We start from the raw sequence: 12,492 nt of genomic DNA, 5'->3' as shown, positions 1-12,492 counted from the left end.
TCAAGCTCAGAGAGAAGACATACATCAATGGATGAGAACGAAATTTTCTAGGAGGAAAGGCGTGATGAAGAAGAGGGAGCTGAGAAGATGAATATTTAAGAAAGAGGTGGCTGGAGTAAGAGTGACAGTGCTGGCCGAGGAGTGAAAGAACAAGAGCAGGACGAAGTATGTCACGGGAATGATTTAACTGTTCAGTAAATTTTATTTTTTGTCTTTGTTTAAGCCTCCCCAAGATAACCCTTTTGGGGAAAGTCCTAGTGGGAAAACTCTTGAATGGTTCTATGGACACTGCATTGGAGGCTGAACAGCATCGCATACGTGTATGGTTTCTCTACTACCAGAGAATGATCCCTCACTGGATTCACCTGCAAATGTCTACCTTCCAGGCATATCCCTTTACCACTCAGCTCCCCCTTCTGTTGCCCTGACCGCCTGAATGGCAGCCCTCAGCAGGACTAGCGTCACCTCCAAATAATTCCCCAGCCTACTAAGACTGAATTATTCCATGCACTTTTAGCAATTTGGGCACATCTCTATTTTTGCCCTGCACTTATGTCTATCTGTTTACATGTCTGTTTTCCCTATAGGACCATGAGCTAATTAAAGGCAAGAAGTATTTGCTATCCCTAGCTTAACCAATCACAAAATTTCTGGTAAACACTGGAAATAGTTGTTAAATAAGTATATTTTTATACAAGTGGCAAGTTGCTCCATGATTCTTCCTGTTTACATAATATGATTTTTATCTTTATTTTAAACGTGTTTAGACTCCAAGGCACAGCTTGGTTTAAGACTTATCAGTCTCCTGCTATAGACAAAGTTTAATGAGAAAATGTCATCTAGGAACTCAGTGATTGCATGATTGATGTCATGAGCCTTACTTTGTTACATGTATTAAATATACATGTATATATACTTATCTCTCTATAGCAAATTTGTATCTGTATGTCAAGCCTTTCTCCAGGTCCACCAACTTGGGAGCACAAGTAGAATCAGAGAATAATGCTTTTTCTTGATTATGTTCCACCCACTCAGCATGTTTAAAATCCTGCCCAAGTAGGTATTTTTGAAAGGCCACTGCAATGTCTGTCATTTAGGCTTATAAATATACTCATGTTTCCTTCTCCTCTTCTGTTGCAGATTCTTATTCATGGCATCCTGCTTGGATTGCTGAATAGAAGGTCAGAAATACTCAAAAGTAGTCTGAAGCCCCAGAGATAGATGGATTTATTTCCAGATTTTGGGAGAAGATGTATAAGAAAGACTTTAAGATGGAGTGATAGATGAGATGGACCTTAAAAGATGCTTAGATTTTTTTATACGTAGGCATAATAAAACAAGGGTGAGCATCCCAGTGTACCTAATGAAGAAACTTTTGAATAGAATGAAATGAAATAGCTGTCTTTGGCTGGAGGGTATAATCTGTGACAACAGCAGCAAGAGAGAACTGATAAAGAATAGGTGGGTCCAGATTGCCAAATGCTGGACCAAGAGGTTTAGACTTGATTCTGAAGACACTAGGGAACCAATAAAAGACATATACAAAAGCCTAATAATATTTCCTTTGAAAACCAATCCAGGAAAGATTTCCATTATTTATTGTTTGTGATTTTTACAACCACCTAGTACAAACAGCAAACAGAATAGCGCTTGTAATTGCAGTGCAGGTCTCTTTAGTCCATTAAGGATTAAGTCTCCACATGACAGATTTGAGCAAAAAAAAAAAAAAAAAAAAAAAAATCAAGAAACGTGCTATAAAATTATTTAAGATTTTGGTTAAAAGACACATGTAAGCATTTATAGTTTAATAAGCTATTTTACTGTACTATTAGAAAGAGTCTACCCCTGCCTCAACTTGGGATAAGGGTGAGGCAAATCTAATTTCATCTTTACAAATTGAAACCAATGCATAAAATATAAGTTACAATTAAATTATATGTTGCTAAGTTGCAGAAATGACCAAATACTTCTTTTCTAAGACTGTTTTTGTGGACTTTTCTGGTGAAAAAATTCAGATTCTGTTTTCAGCTTATTATCAGGCAATTATAAAATTACATTGAAATTTTTAAAATATTGATAATAAAGGTAAAGCATGAAAAAAAAATCTTAAACCCTAATGTTAGGTAAGAAAATAAATCCTCTGTGGGTAATGTGTTCTTATAATATTTCAGTGGGAACATTTTGGGTTTTTAGAATGTCAGAAAACAATGTTACTAGAGTACCTCAAAACAGGAAGGACAATGAATTTTATGCCTTCGCTCTCATGTTCATTTTATCGTTCACATTACAGCCAGTGACTCAAGGAAAGGAGAGTAGACATGTGGACATGTACACACTTTTTGCATGTAATAAATGAATTATCATGTGATACTTTTTGACTTAAAAAAACTAATGCAGCACTCTTTTTGTTCCCCTAAACTTGTTCTGTGGCATGGGTAACCCTTCTGGGACAATCTATACTGACATGCACATAACTGTTCCTTATACTCTGCAAACTCATAAAGGGCATTTTGTTTAGAACATTTCCTTCAATGGTCTATGAAAATAAGGCTCATTCTAGATGTGAGTCACTCTCTCAAGATAAAGCTTTTCTTGTAAATCATCCCACTGCTTACCAAAAAAAAAAAAAAAAAAAAAAAGTGTGTATGGGTAGAAAAACTGTGATTTTCCCTCCAAAAGGGAAAAAAGAATAATTAACCCAATACATTTTGATATTACCACTTCATTCCTCTTAGTTGCGGATTTTATGATATTAATATATTTTAAATTTTACTATTTAATCAAGAGTAGCAAGACTAATGAACTTAATATGTTTCCATGCACTGACAATCAAATTGTGATCATAAAATGCCAGATGGCACACTCATCATAAAAACAGTGCATTCACTTTCGTTTAGTCCTGTTCTGGGTTCCTGGTAGGTGCTTTGTGTTCGATAACTTTGGAATTTTTGTAGCTATCCTTCATATCTCTCTCTCATACTTTTAAAATATCTCTTACACATAAGTTCCCTGAGAGCCAAGCTCAAACATGTCTCTCTCTTCATTAAACATTTTATTTAGGTTCTATTTAATATGACTCTTTGCATGAAAAACCATGCAACAAAAAGGGTCTTAAAATTACAACTTGACCTCAATTTATGATCAATATAAAGAAGTATCATATAAGCATCTTTGAACTTGTTTTATTGCTTTCTGTTCATCGTTGTTACTGTTTACCCTAAATTTGCTCAAGAGCACAACTTCTAACAATATTTAATAGCATATGTCTAATCTTCTGTTATTTGGTTCTCACATAAAGCTATACGATTGTATGAATAAAAATAATGTATGGAATGTTGCCAACAATTTTTTTTTTGACAATCATACCAATAATTAAATGCAGACAAATTTCTGCTTTATCTATTTTCTATTCCTTTTGCACTGATTGAGAAGGTCTTCTAACACTTAGAATTTTGGACTTACGTGCTCAAACATTAGACAGTGAGAGTACAACTCCTTTCAACTTTCAGGTCAAAAAACCAGTAAATACTTCCCATCCTCTTCTCTTCACACTCCCTGGGTACAACATGGCTTTAAAACAGGGTCAGGTCTGTGACCTTCCCTAATTTACATCTATGAGTTAAATCACACTCTGACTGGCTTACAGATGCCTGTGTAAAACGATCTGCTACACAAGCACCTCACTTTTCCCTGAACAAAAACGTTAGTCCGTGAGCCCATCTTCTAAAGAAAGTAAGGAACCTGAAGTGGTGCCTCAGTTTGTTCATCAACATCTCCCTGAAGTGATCTCCCATGAGGAAATAGAAGACAGGGTTGATGACACTGTTCAGGAAGGCCAAAGGCCGAGTCATGATGTACAAGGAGTTGATGATGACCTGAGTGCACGGGGACTGCATCCAGATCCCCTGGTATGAAGCGATCCTCAGGTTCCGCATGACGTGGTAGGGAGTAAAAAGCACGGAGAAGATCACAACTGCCATGATGACTAAGTTGAGAGGCTTTTCAAGGGGCAAAGCAGTAGCAAGCTGCCTGCTCCTCTGCTTTAGGAAAAGAGCAATCTTGAAATAAAAGAAGCACATCACAAACAGAGGAATGAGAAACCCTAAGAAGGTTAGACACATGCCATAAATGAGGCTGTACTTGGGGTCCCCGGAACTTGCATAATCAATACAGTTGGTGCCATTCTCAGCTGTATCAGGATTTAAAAGAGGAAGCATGGGCATGAGCTCTAAGGTTACCAAACCCCAAATGGCCAAAGAGAGTATAACTGCAGACTCTTTCCTTTGCAGGAGGTGTTCCCGGAAAGGATACTTCATGAGCAGGTATCGATCAATGCTGATAAAAGTGAGGAAAAGAATGCTGGTGTAGAGGTTGGCATGAAGCATGTATCGGTTGCTTATGCACAGCACGTACCCATATGTCCATTTTCCGAGGGCATAATATCTCATCAGCATGGGAAGGGTACACAAGAAAGCCAAGTCAGAGATTGAGAGGTTAAAGAGATAGATGTTACTGCTGGTCCAGTTCTTCAGACAGGAGAGGTAGCCAAAAACAACAGCAGTATTCCCAAAGACTCCCACTATGAACTCAATCCCATAAAAAATGGGAAGGTAGTACTTGTGCAGGGCAGTCTCTGCTGCCTCCCAGTTTTTGCAAGTTGCATTCCATGCCTAAAGAAGAGAGAGAAAGTATAAGAATGAATTACTACACTATGACCAAAGACAAAACTGTGCAGAACATCATCATCATCATCAAATTACACTTAACAGTTGAACTACAGAGAGTTGGTTACATTAGTAAGGAGTGTCAATATATACATGTTCATATACATGTATGTCACTAGTACATTATTTTAACACATATTTATTGAGTTCCTTCTAACAATGTGCTAGACACTGGGGATGACAGCCATGGGTAAAACAAAGTTCCTCTTCTCAAATAATCTATACTCTTTTGGGGAAAATCAGCAAATAAATAAGTGCATATTATGAAACAATAAAGGGTGTCAGACCTAAGGAAAAGCATGTGCAAACGCCCAGAGGTGGAAACATGCATAAAGGACTTGACAAACAGCAAGGAGGCCAAGAGAAATTGCAGTGAAGTGAAGAGTAGAGTTGAATTTATTTTTGTGCCTTCAGGATCAGCTGTGGTCCCTAGCATATCACAGTTGTTTAACAAATTTTGCTGAATTGAATTTAATTGAACCATAACCTAGAAGAGGAACCTGGGATTTTTATAACTCCAGGCTTGCAATTTGAATAGCTTTGGTTTTGTTTCCATATTGACAAAAGATTTTAATTATTTTATTAAGTTTAGAAAATATAACTCCAGTTTTAAAACACGATTTTAAAAACTTAAAATACGAAGCTGAAAATATTAGAAATGACAACACAATAGCCACTCTTTATTGAAAGCTTACAATGTACCTTGCACTGTGCTCACCACTTTCCAAGGATTATCTCATTTAATACTCACAGTGACACAAGGAGATGGGGGTTGCTATTACTTTCCCTTTACACACGAAGTCACTGAGCCTTGAAAGGTCATACATTTCGTAAAAGACCTCTATCATAGCACCTTCTGAATGGGGGCCATGAAAATAAGCAATCTGATTCATTTAGACCTTAAATGTCTTGCTCAGCTACCACTTTCTCTCTTATAATGAGGCCACATTGTGGCTGGATAGGATACTTAAAGAACTGACTCTCTTAAAAATGTCTTGGATTGCCATTTTAAAGCATTAAATCCTACTTATTTCTAGTAAGGAAAAAGCAAGGCTGAAAATAGAATTTTCTAAAAATTTCCTGTCAAATAGGCTTTGGAATGTTAGTTGCAATCAAATGATTCATATTTTGGTAAATAGAGCAAAATAAGAAAAAAAAAGCATCTGAACTGCCTCTTCTGGAAAGCATGCAAAAACTGAGCAGAATTCACTGTAATATAGGCACCTTGAGAAATTTTATCTACTTTTGTTAAGTTCAAGTGTTTTACTTCAGTTGAAGATCGCTGCGATTTTGGAAGTGTTTTACTTATGAAAATAATTCATGAAATTGTAGATATAATAAATGCTGTATTTTGATAAGTTATTTTGAATCACTTACTTTAAAACATCCTAAATTCCTCAGAGCCTCTCCTCAAGTCTTTTCATTGCAACCTACCACTAAGTCCAACTCTAGAAGAAGCTGGATTGGAACTTCCTCAGGCAGCAGACACACTGGACGCTGCTGAAGAACCAAGCAGACTGGTTTCACTCTGTCTTTGAGATTATCTGATTGTTTCTACTGCTCGCTCACAATGCCAGCAACTTACCACTTCTCAATGTCATACCTCTTCTTCAAACCTTGTCCACCTACTCGGCCCTACTCATCGTGAGCAGAATGTTTTGCCTGCGAATCCCGAGACAGAGCCCATTCATTGGGTGTCCACTCTCCAGTTCCTGCCTCTGTAATAGTCCTCTCTTTCCTTCCTGTGAAAACAGAGAACATCTGGGCTTACTCTGGATCTAACTCAGCCCCAATTTCTCAAGATTCCTACACATTATCCATCTTGTCTCTCTCCTGTCTCTTCAGCCTTCTCCATCTCAACTGCATCCTTTCCATTGGCATTTAAACACTCTCATCTTTTCAGTCTTAAAAATAAGGCATAAATGATATATAAACTTCTCTCCCTGGTTTCACATGTTTCTCTCCTTGGCATAGCTTGATCTGAAAAAGAGCTATCCTCACTAATTGTTTTGACATCCTGACCCCCACTACCTCTTCAACCTACTCCAGTTTGGCTTCTGACCTACCACCCCACCAAAATAGCCTTGGTGTTGCTCAATCCAATGGTCACTTTTCAGTCATCTTCTTACTTCATTTCTCAGCTGTTTTTCATACCAAGGCTTCTGGAAGAACTCTCTTCTTTTGCCTTCTGCGACTTAACAATCTCCTAGTTTTCTTTCTTTCCCCCTGGTTGTTCTTTCTGGGCTTTTTTGTGACCTAAGCCTTCTTGGCTTAATTGTTAAATGTTGAGTCCCTCAAGGATCAGTATTGAACTCCTTCTTTATCTAGGCTTTGTCTGGATAATCACATCCACTTGCTATCTTTAATAGCCATCCACATATCAATCTCTCAGATTCACATCCCAGCCCAGACCTGTCTTTTAAGTTCCAGTTGTTTACAGTTATGGCCGCTAATTGAGCTCCTGTAGGCACCTCTGCCTCCAGAAATCCTGTACGAGCTCTCCAGCTTCTTTCTCAGTCCAGCTGTAACTCCACCTAACTCAGTCAAATGGCCACACCCTTTACCCACGTGTTCACCTCAGAAATCTGAGCAACACCCTTGAAGTCATCTGTAGCTTACTTTCAATAACAAACTAACCATGTCTTGTTGACTATAAGGTCGGGATATTTCTCAAATCTATCACTAGTGCTCCAATTCCTTCATCACCATTCTAGTCCAGGCCACCATCATCTTTATTTCAGACTCTACTGTATCCTCCTATTGTCTCCTCATCTTCTCTGGTCCCCTTTCAATCTTTTTGATGTGATACTAAACAATCTTAAAGAACTACATTCAAAATTCCAATCATATTCCTGTCCTCAACCAAAACATTTCAAAGATTTTTCACTGCCTAAAGAGTAAAGTCCAAAATTTTTTAGTGAGACTTCAAGGCCTGCATGGTCTGGCTCCTGTACTCCACTTCAGCCTTGCCTAATATTATCCCCCTCCTTCTCATCTTTCTTCCTGTTCTTGGAATGCACAGAGAACTTTCTTAGTGTTCAGTTTGTTGAATTTTCTCACTAATCTTTTCCCCCTATGATCACATATTCTGTCTTATATCCATACTTCTTTCAGACCTCAGTTTAAGTGTGGGTTTCCCAAGATAAGATCTCTGACCACCCCTCAGTCTAATTAGCACCCCCTACCATCATACACTTAGTTTCTTAGCTTTTCTCACAATTTCATCTTACTCATAGTTTATCTTCCTCACCTGGTATAGTGACTACTGGATAAGTAGATGGTCTGTAAAAGCTTGCTCAGTGGAGGGGGGAATATAAACACTTGACAGTCTACAAAACTTCTTTATAAATATTTCCTTTAAGGTCAGATAAGTGGGAAGTCCACTAAATTAAGCACCTTGTTCTATGTCACTATAAAACCTGACACTACTTATAGTATGACTAATATTTGAAATTGGCAATTGCAGTAGTGATAGCTGTGATTTAGACATACATTTGTAAAAGGTACATTTTAATATATATCTTCTAGGATCAATTTAAAAAATTAAAGTTAACTAAAAACTTGAGGAATTTATAATAAACCTCAGAAAATCTAGGACATGTATATACCAAAATATTAATAGTTTTAGCCCTAGTGATGAGATTCCAGATAATTTTTATTGTCCTTTCTCCTTTTGGTTTGCCTGGACTTTCTATATATTTCCTCCAAATCAGCATGCATAATATTAAAAATTCCTATAAATACAGCAAAATGTTAATGGTCTTTTAAAAAATAATAATTGGCTTTATTTTTTAGATTAATGGTAATTTTCAATATCATTTTTTACTCTATTCCCAACTACTTCACATTCCACAACTTCTGGAAGTTCTCTCTTCCTTGCCTTCTATGACATGGCAATCTCCTTGCTGTCCTCCTTCATTTCTTTCTGGACTCTTTTATAGTCTAATTCTTCTTCGCCCAAGCTGTAAATATTGGAGTTCCTCAAGGCTCAGTCCTAGGCAACTTTTACTATCTTGGGAATACTCAAAATGCTGATGCACACACTCAAACGAATATTAAGACAATAGAAAGTTTCTTTACGACAAGAAACTTGTTTCGTTTTTTAATTTCCTCTTTTTCTAGTTGTAATTCTTATCTTTCTGCCTAGTCAGTTCCGAAATGTACTGAATTTTGTCAGTAGCTTATGTGTAACAGAAAGGTCTGACTGCCACGGAAGGAAAATATATCCATGAAGACCTGTATAACTAGAAGCCAGATTACCAATAGCTACCACTCAGGCAAGTTAAGGGCCATACTGATGCCATGGAGAATTCCTCTGCCTTTGAGTCATCCACTGGGTTTGGAGATAAGGAAAGTGGTAGGGACGAAGATTACTGGAAGTGGAATAAGGAAAGTGAAAGACTAACCATGGTCCTACTTCTCAGAGTGGTTGCTTCATTCTTTTTTCAAAGAATAACTTTTAAAAATACATGTATTATGTAACACTCACTCAGAAAAGGCAGATAGGCAAAAAAAAAGAAATCAAAACCGTCACCAATCACTCCTGATATTTAATATTATTTATAAAGCATAAAGTTAGGCTGTCTAATATTTACAGGCCAGCTTAACCTCATCAGGACCCACAGTTCTGAGATTCCAAGTTGGATGATGTTTGTAGCTAAGAGTGTTATTAGTGTGGCCATCACAATTCTACAAATTGATGAAGTAAACTAATCCTTTAAGCAAAATTTCCAATTTTTCATGAGGGAAGTTCCTCTTCCCTCATGAAAAATAAATATTCTCTCTTCTGCTTTCTAGTGGTTATATTTTTAATTTTTAGGAAATAGAAACTGTGACAAATAGATCAGCTGGTTTGGATGAATTATTTTTAATGAGTTTTCTTCCTTAGATACTGGCAATTAAAGTGAAATCTTTAATTATATTCTAAAAGCATACCTAAACCTGTTAGAGATATTAAGCTACAAATAATATTCAATTTACTCACAAAAGCAGATCAGTAGTTCTAATTTTTAATTTGAGAATGTTTCACTGTAATTGTATTCATTCTTTTAAAAATGCATTTTTGAAACTTAAACTTAAAATATATCTGAGAGTTTATTAGCTTTTAAACTGTTTTTTTCTTATAATCATCACAATTAAACAAAGAACATTTATGAAATTTTAATTCTTAACTACTCCTTTAAGGCAAATTTACATAGTAATATGAGTATTTTTAAACAACTTACTTTTTCATTAATAAACAATTGGAATAAAAATATTTACACTGAAAAGATATAATCATTTAATATTAATGACTTCATTTTTTATGTATTTTTTACATATTCCAGAAATTACACCAGAAATCAAAGCACTAAAAAGTGATAATATGGTATCAAATTTGTATTTATGAGTTTCTTTAAAAATACCTCACCAATTATTAAAAGTTCTGGCAAGTATAATAGGAAGAGTTTCTGCAATTTTCCAGTTTTCCTTGGTGAACTATATTCTTGAATAATGTAATTTTTACAAACATAAATCCTAAATTTCATTTTTAGAATGCCTTAAAATTTCCTCTAACACATTATTTTCTTAACATCCAAATACTATATATATGATAGTTTGTTTTACACAAACTAGGAATTTTAGGAACTTTAAACTACTTTCCATAAGTAGTTACATTTATTTAAGTAAATCCAATTACTCTTTTTATAAGTTACCAAGACACTGGCAAATATAATAAACCTCTTCTAATAAAATTAATTTAGTATCTGACAATTAAAACAAGACATCTAATCTAATTTTGTAAGAAGTAAATGTAAACAGTTATGACTTCCTTTTAGTTTCTTTTGCTGTTCTACATGTACTTATAAATGACAGTTCAGATAGTTCATTTAAACATTACTTAAAATCTTAACTGCTCACAGGCCACTTTTAAAAGAAATCCCCAACGGAAGGTCTGACCTTACTTTATATACCTGGGCAACATGAGTTGCATTACAGCTTACCATTCTGTCGGAAGGCCCCGATCCCTTGAAAGAAATTCTTTGCCAGCAACTTGATGCAGCTTCTGACCCAGTGCTGTGCTGCTGGCCATACTTAGTGCAGTCTAATTTGCATATCATGCAGCCAAGATTAATAATTCAAAAGTCCAGGAGAAATTTATTCAGTCAAACCTCAAAGTCAAGATGTCCAAGTAAGGGAACTTCCTGAGAAGTCAAGACACAAAACAAATTACTCATTTCATGGAAAACACATTTAACAAATTTTTTAAAAGACTACTGTTGAAATTATTCCATTCATTAGAAAAACAACAGGGAAGCACTCATTTTCATGTTTATTTGCATATTTAAATAATAAGAAAAGGTAAGCACTGTTTATGTTGAGTTTACAGTTGCTTCTGCGTTTTCTTCATTTTTTAAATTCACAAATTTTGATGAATTCTGTATCAAACATGTAATAACTAAACAGCTGTTACCAACAAATTTGAGGGAACTATAAAACTGAAATTTTGGAGGCAAATCTGGATGCATGCTCTGTCAGTGTACTATCAAAAGGGATACTAGAGCTTCAGATATTTTCCATTCTATTTTCAGTGACATAAAAATCCAGAGACATAAAAAATACATCAGGTGGCCAGGGATTAGGGAGAAAGGTGGTGTCTAAGAAAACCTCAACAGAAGGCAATTTATACATCCAAATCGACGATCTACATAGCACCTGGAAGCACAGTAACACCATTTCAGACAGGAAACATCTGTTTTTTTTCTGAGGATTATGTTAGTTTTATATTCAAGTAAACACTCAGTTTGCTTGATTTGAAGCACCGGGATGATGCTGAGAAAGTCCCTAATTGTGCAGGAAGTAGTAATTTAATTTGAATGCCATAAAAGTTGAATGTTGAGTTGGCAATGACAGGCAGAAGCCCAAAAAGAAACCATTATAGCCAGCCCCTTTAGCCAAGCATTTCTCTTTCTCCAATACATGAGAACCCAAAACTCAGAAACTTAAAAAATGTATTTTATAAATATATACATGTATGTACTTACATACATATATTCTATACTTAAAAATATATACATGCATGAAATACAAATGTACTTGTAAATGAAAAGCATACATATTTATATGAAATGATATCTATATAATTTGTTGAGTTCTTGTGGTATGCCAGGTATTGCACTAAGCACCTTTACATATTGAATACTTATAAAGATCTTCTGAGGTTACTATTTCAAAACTTTTCTCACTTTACAGATTAAAAAAATTGAGGCTCAGAGAGGTTAATTAACTTTCCCAAGGTCACAGAATTAGTAAGGAGAGGGACCTGAGTTTAAACCTATATATTTTGATTCTACAAACACCTGCTCTGATTCGCGATTGTCTCCAAGATTGAATGACGTATACCACAGATTGAATCAAAGTCTAAAAATTAATGACAACTACTTTTCAGAAATTTAACTCTATTCTACTTTCAGAAGGAAGACTAAAAACATCATTTTTGTCTACAATTTTGAAAGGGCAAAAAAAACAAAGCATTTGAATGACCAGTGCTATGTTAAACATAAATTAACACAGACCCTTTCCAAACAACCAAGGTGCACGGATATATTTCACAGGTTTCTGCCACTATTATGATGAAAGACAAGGGTGATTCCCTCTTTGCAGGGTGGTGGGAGTTCCCCAGAGCTTCCTCTTTCTTCTCCCCACATCCTGACCACCATCTCACTCTGGACTGTTAAGATGAAAAGTGGTCTATACTTCTTCTTTCTCACAGAACCAGTAATCAGAC

At 35.8% G+C, this 12,492-nt stretch overlaps 1 protein-coding gene across 3 annotated transcripts; it reads right to left on the bottom strand.

Moving 5' to 3' along the window:
• Positions 1–1,212: 1,212 nt before the first annotated feature.
• Positions 1,213–10,905, bottom strand: SUCNR1 (succinate receptor 1). Of its 3 annotated transcripts, none has more exons than XR_004135956.2 (3): positions 10,709–10,756; positions 6,310–6,466; positions 4,592–4,670 (listed from the first exon to the last, which is right to left on the bottom strand). XR_004135956.2 is itself a non-coding variant. In XM_031449414.2 (2 exons), exons 1-2 carry the CDS (start codon positions 10,823–10,825, stop codon positions 3,681–3,683), a joined length of 1,107 nt encoding a protein of 368 aa, XP_031305274.1. In that variant the 5' UTR covers positions 10,826–10,905; the 3' UTR covers positions 1,213–3,680. The 3 variants fall into 3 exon arrangements, 1 of the variants encoding a protein (XP_031305274.1); XR_004135959.2 differs by having other exon boundaries at positions 4,611–4,670; positions 6,328–6,466; XM_031449414.2 differs by lacking the exon at positions 6,310–6,466 and having other exon boundaries at positions 1,213–4,670; positions 10,709–10,905.
• Between the last annotated feature and the right edge of the window lie 1,587 nt (positions 10,906–12,492).

The sequence above is a fragment of the Camelus dromedarius genome, chromosome 2 (assembly GCF_036321535.1).
Source record: "Camelus dromedarius isolate mCamDro1 chromosome 2, mCamDro1.pat, whole genome shotgun sequence".
Lineage (NCBI taxonomy): Eukaryota > Metazoa > Chordata > Mammalia > Artiodactyla > Camelidae > Camelus > Camelus dromedarius.
Note: the sequence above shows the minus strand (reverse complement) of the source record. Positions and strands in the feature narration are given on the sequence as shown.

Excerpts from the sequence above, each read along its gene's own strand:
- SUCNR1 (XM_031449414.2), bottom strand. The coding sequence starts at position 10,825 with ATGATATGCAAATTAGACTGCACTAAGTATGGCCAGCAGCACAGCACT. Across the intron at positions 4,671-10,708 it reads CGGGGCCTTCCGACAGAATG|GCATGGAATGCAACTTGCAA; the intron begins GTAAGCTGTAAT and ends TCTCTTCTTTAG.